This window comes from Aquarana catesbeiana, linkage group LG02 (assembly GCF_042186555.1).
Source record: "Aquarana catesbeiana isolate 2022-GZ linkage group LG02, ASM4218655v1, whole genome shotgun sequence".
In the NCBI taxonomy this organism is placed as follows: domain Eukaryota; kingdom Metazoa; phylum Chordata; class Amphibia; order Anura; family Ranidae; genus Aquarana; species Aquarana catesbeiana.
The window spans coordinates 695871568-695883192 of NC_133325.1; the positions used below are offsets into that span (position 1 = coordinate 695871568).

The following is an 11625-nucleotide window of genomic DNA, read 5'->3' on the forward strand; positions in this document are numbered from 1 at the left end:
AAAACTGTGCCTCTGTGCAGGAGCTTCCTGTAATAAAGATTGGTAACTGTTGCTTTTTCTCCCTGCACAGGGAAACCCAGGTAGGATTTTTAAGCAAGTAAAATCGGCAGCAATTTTTTTTCTTTTTCTTTTAGGCTATGTGAAAAGAAACTTGTAACAAATATAAAGTAGGTGTTATCCCAATTTGGCTGCAAAAATAGAAATACACTTCCTTTTTCTCAAACCTTTTTCCAGCAGAACTTGGATACAAACACCTCACTGCACAGATTAGCCAGACAGGGATATGTCACTTTAAAGTGGGCGTAAACTCCTATGCATGATTTTTACCATTTACTATTTGTAACGAGCCCCTTGCTCGCTCGATTCCACTCTCCCGACACTCCTCTGCAGCTATTGAATCAGACTGCAGATTGCAACATCTGATTGCTCGGTCATCCAATGTTCCAGGATTAGAACTACAGATATGTGCCGTTCCAACCCAGTTGTAATAGCTCAGAACAAACACCAGGCAGGCTGTATGTAAGTTCAAACAGGAATCTCTTTTATTGCAAAATACAGGCTTTTATACACTCAAAGTGGAGGTGCAGACCTCCTGGTCATATTACTCTAACAATACAGCTGTAACCTAATTAACATGAGCTAATTAACTAATCCCTTTAGACAGCCTAGATGACTCAGACATGACTGTTAGGCCCAACTGGCCGTCTTGTAGTTCAGAAAATCCAATCAACATTATCACAATCAACATAGACTCTTCTTCACACAATAACACAGTTAATTAACACAAATAACAATGGGGATCTAATGACTCTTAGATGCCATAGTAGACTTATTTACAATACACATTTTAGCAGACAATAGACAGACAGGTGTTGGAATTTACATCCGCATCTCCTAACAGTATCTGTCCCAGCATTATGAATCAGCCACTATTCCAATATGGCAAATCCAGGGTCCCCAGAGTCTGTGTGTCCTGGGGGACCAGGACCCGAATCCACAGTAATACCACCTCAAGGGTCCCCAGGCATACAGTTCACAAAGAGCACCGTTTCCCCAAATGCAAGGGCCCCCGATCGATCGGCAAGAGGCTAGCATACAGTCCCCTCCAAAAGTCTCTCTCCCGGCTAGGTCTGTCACACTATTATAAGGCTTACCTTTTATGTACTGTAAATATTACCTAAACTCGCACCGTTTAGGATACTTACTTTAGATGCAGCCGGTGACGTCACCGGTGCATGCGATTTTACAGGAACGGCATACCTTGCCATTCCTTCAGAGTCCTGTGCTGTAAACGCCAGCTTCTGCACGCATGTGCGGGAGTGAACTCATCACTGCTCCGGCCACTTACACACCTGGAGTTAACGAACCCAGAAAGAAGATCAGGTGTAGGTGGCAGTTCCTTCAGCGGTGATGCTGGATGGCTTGTTAAAAGAAGCCAGCGGTTTACTACCGCTTTGACCCCTTGGAGACGTAGCCTCCTGCCTCCTTTGAGGGGTTTAGGATGCCAAGCGGTGGGGTTTATGATCATGTGATTGGCTGTCACGGTGATCACATGATTGGAAAGCTCCCGATTTAAAGTAGGGATCGGAAGCTTTCTGTTAGCTGGCGGTAACTGTGCCTGGAGCGTGTAAGGTGCACGCTCTCAGCACAGCTGTATTTGCACTAATGCACGCAAATATGTGGCTGCTTGGCGCCAAGGCCCACTTGCTGAAAGGCCACATATTTTCATGTGGCTGGCACCATGAGGTTAACAAGCCATTGTGTTGCATGGAACAACATTCTTTCAGACACAGTTTTTCTAACTTACAGTGAGGGGAATTCACTATGACCGGAGCAGACAAAATCTGGAGCAGCTGTGCATAGCAACCAGTCAGCTTCTAACTTTTTTACTTTCAAAGCGTAACTGAACAAGTTGAACTTGAAAGCGGATTGGTTTCTATGCACAGCTGCTCCAGATTCTGTCTGCTCTAATCTTAGTAAAGTCTCCCCCAGTGTTTTTAGATTTTTAGATATGTTGAAGAAAGTGTGAAAAAAGGCTATGTTGACCTTTTGCACCATGTTGCATCCATAATTCGGTGTAACATGGTGCAAATTCTCCCCACCCTCACGCCCCTGAACCCAATCCGCATGACTGTGTTTGAAGGTTCTTTTTCCCCACAGCTTCTGTCACTTTTAAATTTTGCATGGCTGTACAGGACTTCACCTGCACGGCCACATCATTCGTTCACAGAAATCTGTGAATGAATGAACTACACGCCCAATCTTCCACCGTGGCAGATGGACTTGTAGTCCTTAATGGATTATAAGTGTGGTATTAGGTGCATTAAATTTTCCTCCAGCTTTGCAGCTAAAAGCCTAAACAGAGGTACGGGCAGAGAGCTGGAGGAAGTGTTTACAGGAGCCTGATTTTGCACCCGCAATCCACTGATCGTTAATACTCTGCAGGCTCCTGTTAAAATTAAAAGAATAATAATAAATGCATATTTTTTTTTCTCTGCAAAACTATGTGCATTTATTTTTTTTAAAGGTAGACTTAGCCTTTAATCCTTCTTGTGCATACAGACTTATCCAGAAAAGCCACGAGCAATGTTCATAAGTCAGCAAACCATAGAAATCAACATTGACTGTAATTTAGTAATGAAAACGGTATCATTAGCAGTAATCAGCATGGATTCATGAAGAATCGTTCTTGCCAAACCAATCTATTAACCTTCTTTGCGGAGGTGAGCTGCCATCTAGATAAAGGAAGGCACCCAGACGTGATATATCTGGATTTTGCAAAAGCATTTGACACAGTTCCCCATAAATGTTTACTGTACAAAATAAGGTCCATTGGCATGGACCATAGGGTGAGTACATGGATTGAAAACTGGCTACAAGGGCGGGTTCAAATGGTGGTGATAAATGGGGAGTACTCAGAATGGTCAGGGGTGGGTAGTGGGGTCCCCCAGGGTTCTGTGCTGGGACCAATCCTGTTTAGTTTTGTTCATAAACGACCTGGAGGATGACGTAAATAGTTCAATCTTTGTATTTGTGGACGATACTAAGCTAAGCAGGGCAATAACGTCTCCGCAGAATGTGGAAACCTTGCAAGAAGATCTGAACAAATAAATGGGGTGGGCAACTACATGGCAAATGAGATTTAATGTAGAAAAATATAGAATAATGCATTTGGGTGACAAAAATATGAATGCAATCTATACACTGGGGGGGAGAACCTCTGGGGGAATCTAGGATGGAGAAGGACCTGGGGGGTCCTAGTAGATGTAGGCCCAGCAATGGCATGCAATGCTAAGCTGCTGCTAACAAAGCAAACAGAAAATTGGCATGCATTAAAAAGGGGATTAACTCCAGGGATAAAGCGATAATTCTCCCACTCTACAAGACTTTGGTCCGGCCCCACCTGGATTATGCTGTCCAGTTCTGGGCACCAGTCCTCAGGAAGGATGTACTAGTAATGTAGCAAGTACAAAGAAGGGCAACAAAGCTAATAAAGGGTCTGGAGATATTAGTTATGAGGAAAGGAGCACTGAACTTATTCTCTCTGGAGAAGAGACACTTGAGAGGTGAAATGATTTCAATATACAAATACCGTACTGGTGACCCCACAATAGGGATAAAATTTTTTGCGAAAGAGAGTTTAAAAAGACACATGGCCACTCATTAAAATTAGAAGAAAAGAGGTTTAACCTTAAACTACGTAGAGGGTTCTTTACTGTAAGAGCGGCAAGGATGTAGATATACTTTCCACAGGCGGTGGTTTCAGCGGGGGGCATCGATAGTTTCAAGAAACTTTTAGATAAGCACCTGAACGACCACAACATACAGGGACATACAATGTAATACTGACATATAATCACACACATAGGTTGGACTTGTGTCTTTTTCTTATCATATATCAGGGGACACAGAGCCATAGTAGTTATTATGTGGGTTGTAGGCCACCTTCAGGTGATGGACACTGGCACGCCCCAAGACAAAAAGTGCACTCCCTATATAACCCCTCCCTGCTGGGAGTTCCTCAGTTTTTTCGCCAGTGTCTAAGGTGTTGGTCACGAGTAAAGATGAGCTGTGCTGAGCTCCACTAGAGTAATCCTTGCTGGGGCTAGCCATGCAGGCAGATCCATTCAAAGTGTCTTTTTGGCCGAATTGAATGGTACCCGGTAGAGCTGCACGATTAATCGTCAAGAATAGTTATCACGATTTTTTTCCCTTTGCAATCTTCCCGATCTTTGGTATGCAGAGAATTTTCTCTCTGCTCTCAGACTCAAAAGTCAAAGTCTGGGCAGTCTGCCAAGTTTTAAAACATTCTATCAGTGGAATGTTAAGTCTAAACATTGTATCAATTTGTCTTTTACATCAAAGGAATAGACTTCTGTATGTAAATTAGGAACGTTTAACCACTTAAACACTAAACCTTTTTCTGACAGTTGTTTTCAAGTTAAAATCTTTATTTTTTTGCTAGAAATTGCTAAACATTACTTAGAACCCCCACACGTTATATATGTATTTTTTAGTAGGGAACAAAATGGTGGTTGTTACATTTTTTTATGTCGCACTGTATTTGCGCAGTGGTCTTTCAAATGCAATTTTTTGGGAAAAATTACTTTAATGAATTTAAAAAAAAAAAAACTAACCCAGTAAAGTTAGCCCAAATTTTTTTTGTATAATGTGAAAGATTTTACGGCGCGAGAATTGTGAGAGAATTGTGATCTTTATTCTAAGCAAAAAAAATTGTGATTCTCATTTTGGCCAGAATTGTGCAGCTCTAGTACCCGGGCCTCGTATCCGAAGAAACTAGGTCTTGCCTGTAACGCTTCTCTTTAGAGAGCTGGACCCTGGGACCCAGTATTTTTTGGTATTAAGGCCATAAAGTTTTTACTGGCGGTGGTGCTATTACAGGTCCAGGATTGTGGGTGTCCTCGAGGATCCCCAGCTCCTGAAGGTTTAACAGAACCCACCGTGAAGGGTGAAGATTGAGTCTGTTGGTTTAACACTGAAAACCCTGCGGCGGGAAAGGTAAGTGGAGTTTTCTAAGAAATTTTTAAAATTTTCTTATGAATGTCTCCTTTAAATTTAGTAAGTGTTGTCATGCCTATGTGTCACCACTGGGGGCTGTATTTGAGCAGTTACTGTCTCATGCTTCTCAGAGAGCCCGCATGTCCAGGAAGCAGCAGGTTTCTCTTCCTCCGGCCAGCAGCAAGACCTCCGGTAAGCCTGGGGGGTTCCCTCCCCCCACCAGACGCCCTCCTGTGCTGTTTTTTCTTCCCCTCTTCTCGGGGAAAGGGCACTAGAAGAAATTGAGAAAAAAAACGTCGCAAACGGCACGCCGCTCGGTGGCTTCCAGACCTCCCCCCCCTCACCATTCCTTCTTCCCTCCCTCGCCATTCCTTCTTCTCTCCTTCCCTCCCTGTGGATCCCATAGGATCGGAGCTTTTTTTTTTTTTTAAAAAAAAAGAGGGGAAGGGTCATAGCCGATGGGGCGCGGAGCTTAGCGCGGCGTTGGCGTCCTCCGATGCTCAGTGCGGGAAGGAGTGTTTTAAAAAGCGCCATTTTTGCTGTTGCAGGCTGCAGAGGGTCACAAGAGCAAAGGAGGCATATTAAAGGTTTGGTGACACAGGCATTCCTTTTGCTGATGTTTCCTCTTCCGAAGAACCTAATACGGAAGGATCAGGTTCGCAGGAAAGGTTGTTGGTACAATATCTCACTGAATTGGTCTGCTCCACATTTTTACTGCCAGCAGCGCAGTCAGTCGATGAGCCCACTTCTGGTTTGGGTTCACTAAAGCCTCCCCAATCGGTTCATGCTTTTCCTATCCATTTATGGTTTAAAAAAGCTTATGTATTCTGAGTGGGTGCACCCAGATAAACAGTTTTATTCCTCTAAAAAAGTTTTCAATACTTTATCCTATGGAGGAAGAGTTTTATAAGAAAATGGGGAATTACAGCAATTGACGCTGATATGTCCTCTGTAAACAAAAACCTGACTTGTCCAGCTAGACAATGCTCATATGCTAAAGGGTCCAACAGATAAGACGTTGGAATTCCTTTTAAAAAAAAAAAAAAAAAAACTATATTTCGCTCACGGGTTCAGCCTGCGCTGGCAACGATCGGAGTATCTTGGTCCTTAAAGGACCAGTTTATGGAGGTACTCAAGGTTATTCCTGATCAGCAGACCCAAGATTTGGCCGGGATATCAGAAGCGTTGTGTTTTACAGTAGACACTATGAAAGATTCTATTCCGCAGGCCTCATGGCTCATGCTAGGGCTGGTACATGTGCATAGAATCCTATGGTTGAAAAATTGGTCAGCCGAAGCGCCAGCTCTTGGCCAGTTTCCCATTTCATGGTGAACGGTTATTTGGAGACGATCTGGATAAGTATATCCAAAGAATTTCTAATGGGAAAAGTGCCCTTTTTCCGGTTAAGAATAAGTTTAAGCATTTTTCTTTTAGGCGTTTTTCTCCAGTGCCAGGGGCATTAGCCTCCAGGCAGTCACAACGGCCTTCTCCGTCAAGTGCAAGAGGTAAACCTCAGGGTCAGTCCCAGGACCAAAAGAGGACCAGGGGGAGGAAACCCACAAAACAAAATACTAATGCCTCCTTATGAAGGGGGCACCCCCGCTCGCTCGAGTGGGGGGAAGGCTTCTACAGTTTTCTCAGGTCGAGCGTTCCCAGAGATCCAGTGAAAAAAAAGTCTCTCTCTCTCTCTCTCTCTCTCTCTCTCTCTCTCTCTCTCTCTCTCTCTCTCTCTCTCTCTCTCTCTCTCTCTCTCTCTCTCTCTCTCTCTCTCTCTCTCTCTCTCTCTCTCTCTCTCTCTCTCTCTCTCTCTCTCTCTCTCTCTCTCTCTCTCTCGTTCATCTCTTGTCTCAAAGTGTGATATTGGTGGTCCCCTTGGGAAAGCAAGGATTAGGGTTTTATTCAACCCTTTTCATGGTTCCAAAACCAAACGGGGATGTCAGACCCATTTTAGATCTCAAAGATCTAAACCGGTTTTTGAATATCCGTTCTTTTCGCATGGAGTCAATCCGATCAGTAGCCTCCTTCCTACAAGGGGAAGAATTTCTGGTTTCAATCGACATCAAGGATGCTTACCTCCATGTGCCGATTTTCCCGCTCACCAGAATTTTCTACGCTTCAAGGTAGAAAATCTTCATTTTCAGTTTGTAGCTCTGCCATTCGGTCTAGCTACTGCACCTCGAGTGTTTACAAAGGTCCTGGCTCCTTCTTTAGCCAGGCTAAAGGCTCAAGGTATAAAAATACTGGCCTACTTAGACAATCTACTCTTGATAGATCAGTCGGTAGCCCACTTAAACCAAAGTTTGGTCACCGCAGTCGGTTACCTGGAATTCCTAGGTTGGATTCTCAGCCTAGAGAAATCCTCCTTAAAATCTTCAAGGAGATTGCAGTACTTGGGCTGATCATAGATACAGTTCAGAAGAAGGTGTTTTTGCCCCAGGAAAGGGTCAGTTCGATAAAGGAACTGATTCAATTGGTCAAAACAAAGAGGAATCCTTCTATTCGACTTTGCATGAAGCTATTGGGGAAGATGGTGGCTTCTTTCGAGGCCGTTCCTTATGCGCAGTGTTATTCAGGACTGCTGCAAAACAGTATACTGTCAACTTGCAACAAGTAGGTCCAAGCTGTGGACTTCCCAATGCGTTTATCCCCCGAAGTGCGTCAGAGCCTCAACTGGTTACCAGTTACTTGGAAGGTGGTAACAGATGCCAGCCTTTTGGGCTGGGGAGCAGTCCTGGAAGAAGCGTCTGTCCAAGGGAAATGGTCCAAATCAGAGATGACCTTGCCCATCAAAATTCTAGAGATTCGGGCAGTGCACCTGGCCCTAGAGGCCTGGATGCTCAGACTACCGACAATGCCACAGCAGTGGCCTATATCGATCACCAAGCGGGCACAAGAAGTCTTTCGGCCCTAGAGAGAGGTGAATCATATTCTTTGTCGGGCAGAAAACAACATTCCTTGCTTATCAGCAATTTTAATTCCAGGGATAGAGAATTGGCAAGCGGATTACTTGAGTTGCCAACAATCATTCCCAGGAGAATGGTCCCTTCACCCCGACATCTTTCTGTAAATATGTCACTGATCTATGCGTTCTCTCCTGTTCCGCTGCTTCCACGCCTTCTTCACAGGATCAAGCAAGAACGAAAGGAGGTGATTCTTGTGGCCCAGGAGATCTTGGTTTGCCAAGATCGTATAAATGGCGATATGGGACCCTTGGACCCCACCACTGTGGCCAGACCTTCTCTCGCAAGGTCCAGTATTCCATCCTACCTTAAACGCTAAATTTAATGGTTTGGCTATTGAGACTCACATTTTGAAAGACCATGGGGTTGTCAGCTTCAGTAGTTTCTACTTTGGTTAATGCCAAGAAGCCGTCCTCCAGAGTTATATACTATAGAGTCTGGAAGGCATATGTCTCCTGTTGTGAATCCAGGGGTTGGCACCCCAGGAAATATGTCATAGGTAGGATCCTTGAATTCCTACAGATGGGATTAAAAATGAAGCTGGCCTTGAGTTCTATCAAGGGCCAGGTGTTGGCCTTATCGGTGTTTTTTTCAACAACTACTTCACGCTCTCTGGTTCATAAGTTTATTCAAGGGGTAACATGTATTAATCCTCCAGTTGGGTCACCCCTGAACCCTTGGGACTTGAATTTAGTCCTGTTGGCATTACAGAAACAGCCTTTTGAGCCAATACAAGATATCCTCTTGGTCCTCTTGACGAGGAAAATAATTGTCCTGGTTGCCATATCTTCTGCAAAAAGAGTATCAGACTTGGCTGCTCTTTTTTTGTAAAGAGTCATATTTGATTATTCATTAGGATGAGGTTGTATTGCGTCCTCATCCTAATTTCCTCCTTTTCATGTTAAAGTGCACTCCACCAGGGCTGTTTCTTGGGCAGTGAATCACCAAGCCTCCATGGCTCAGATATGCAAGGCCGCAACTTGGTCTTCAGTCCATACATTTACCAGATTCTATCAGGTAGATGTAAAGGTCATGAGGATATCTCCTTCGGGCGCAGTGTACTGCAGGCTGCAGTATGTGTCCTCTGGTGTCCTAGTGCCCTACTTTGTTGTGTTTCCCTCCCTTCAGTTGGCATTAACTACCATGGCTCTGTGTCCCGTGATGTATGATAAAAAAATAGGATTTTTATAACGGCTTACCTGAAAAATCCTTTTCTTTGAAGTACATCACGGGACACAGAGGTCACTCCCTCCTTTAGTATACACGTGTATTGGTTTGCTACAAACCTGAGGAACTCCCAGCAGTGGGAGGGGTTATAGAGGGAATGCACTTTTTGTCTTAGGGCGTGCCAGTGTCCATCACCTGAAGGTGGCCTATAACCCACATAGTAACTACTATGGCGCTGTGTCCCGTGATGTACTTCAAAGAAAAGGATTTTACAGGTAGGCTGTTATAAAAATTAGAGGTCGACCGATATGGGTTTTTCTCTGGCCGATGCCGATATTTAGAAATCGCGGTGGCCGATGGCCGATATGATGCCGATTTTTTTTTTTTTTTTTTTTTTTTTTTTTTTTTTTTTTTTTGGGGCCGATATATTAGGCCGATTTTTTTTTTCTTTTTTTTTTTTCCCCTCCATCTCATAAAATCTAACAGTTAGACCCCTTTCACACTGGGGCGTTTTTTCAGGCGCTTTTGGGCTAAAAATAGCGCCTGGAAAGTGCCTGTAAAACGGCTCCCCTGCAGTCTCAGTGTGAAAGCCCGAGTGCTTTCACACTGAGGCGATGTGATGGCAGGATGTTAAAAAAAAGTCCTGCAAGCAGCATCTTTGGAGCGGTGTATACCTCTCCTCCACCACTCCTGCCCATTGCCCAAAGCGTTTCGGCATCAGCGCTTCATGGGCGCATTTAACCCCTTCCTCGGCCGCTAGCTGGGTTATAAGTGCCCCGCTAGCAGCCGAATAGCGGCGCTAAAATGACGGTAAAGCGCCGCTAAAACTAACAGCGTTTTACCATCAACGCCTGCCCGCTCCAGTGTGAAAGCAGCCTTAAGTAATAAGTGATACAGAAAATTTTTTACATTTAAACATTTATCAAACAAAACAAACCTCCAATCAGTTCACTTGTATGTATAATTTAGATAAAAAAAAAATAACTATATCTTAAATATTAAATACACAAAAACAGGTAATTAGTGTATTTTTTTTAAAAAAATTGCGTTTGAAAGACCGCTGCGCAAATACCGTGTGACATAAAATATTGCAACAACCGCTATTTTATTCCCTAGGGTCTCTGCTAAAAAAAAATATATAATGTCTGGGGGTTCTAAGTGATTTTCTAGCAGAAAATACAGGATTTTTACTTGTAAGCAACAAGTATCAGAAAAGATTGAGTCTTTAAATGGTTAAACTGAGAACTTCTCCACTCAGGCCCCTTTCACACGAGGCGGGCTCCGTTTCTACGGAGCCCGCCTCTGTCCGCCGGCTCAGCGGGAGATCTGTCCGTTGATCTCCGCTGAGCCGGCGGATGACAGGTCCCTCTCTGCTCACTGAGCGGGGAGGGGCTTGTCAGGCGCCGCTGCCGCCTATGGAGAGATCGGACGAAAACGGACAGCGTGTCCGTTTTCGTCAGATCTCACCTGATCCGATCCGCCAGCGACGGATCTGGACGTAGAGCCATACGTCTGCTTTTAGCGGATCGGATGGGGTCGGATGTCAGCGGACATGTCTCCGCTGACATCCGACGCTCCATAGGCTAACATGGATCGCCCGTTCAGGTCCGCCGTCAAAACTGACAGGCGGACCTGAACGGTCCGATCGTGTGAAAGGGGCCTCAGAGTTCAGCTCATTGATAAAAGAACCTGAAGACATACAATGTATCTTCTTATCAGACTTGGCAGGCTGCCCAGGGAGGAGAGAATCCTCTCCACAGATAACTTCAGGAAACTTGCATTGACTTCTATTACAGAAGTCATTTGCAAGTCCCGCTAAAGTTATAATCGGCTTTTTTTATCAGCACAATCAGCCGATGCCGATTAAGTAAAAAAAAGCCATATATCGGCCGATATATCGGTCGACCTCTAATAAAAATCCAATTTTTTCAACCTCACTCACTATGTAACTATGACTGGCCATACTGCAATGAACTGAAATCTGATCTAATTGCTGCTGGTTATAGATTTTAGCACACCCGGATAGCCCCTTGTGCTGATTTATTAATTAAGTCTGAGAATGTTCTTTTGTCTTTCATATCTTAGATAGTGCTTAGGCTGTGTGATGTGTTTCATAAACTTTCCAAGTTTCCTATTTTTTTTTACCTTTATATGCTTGAACATTAAAAGCTAAATGTGGATTCTCAAGTTACAACATTGCACAAAGTAGCATTGTTTACTTTTTAAATGTTTTTTTCCCTACAGGGGACCGTGATGGAATAATCGGCCGGAACAACAGCAACAATTACGATCTTAATCGTAATTTCCCAGACCAGTTTTTCCAGATCATGGACCCTCCACAACTGGAGACACTGGCTGTAATGAGTTGGTTAAAGAATTACCCGTTTGTTCTCTCTGCTAATCTCCATGGAGGTACTGTATGTTTGTCTCTTACAGCTAGTTCTAATAGCTATTGTATTTCCACTCTCTACACTCTTTT

General features: G+C 44.0%; 1 protein-coding gene across 1 annotated transcript in view; it reads left to right on the forward strand.

The window, feature by feature from the left end:
- Positions 1-11625, forward strand: part of CPD (carboxypeptidase D) — a 203927-nt gene that overhangs the window by 122087 nt on the left and 70215 nt on the right. Inside the window, exon 7 of the mRNA XM_073616853.1 lies at positions 11391-11558. Coding sequence (XP_073472954.1) covers positions 11391-11558 — 168 coding nt within the window. The remainder of the gene's footprint in view (positions 1-11390; positions 11559-11625) is intronic.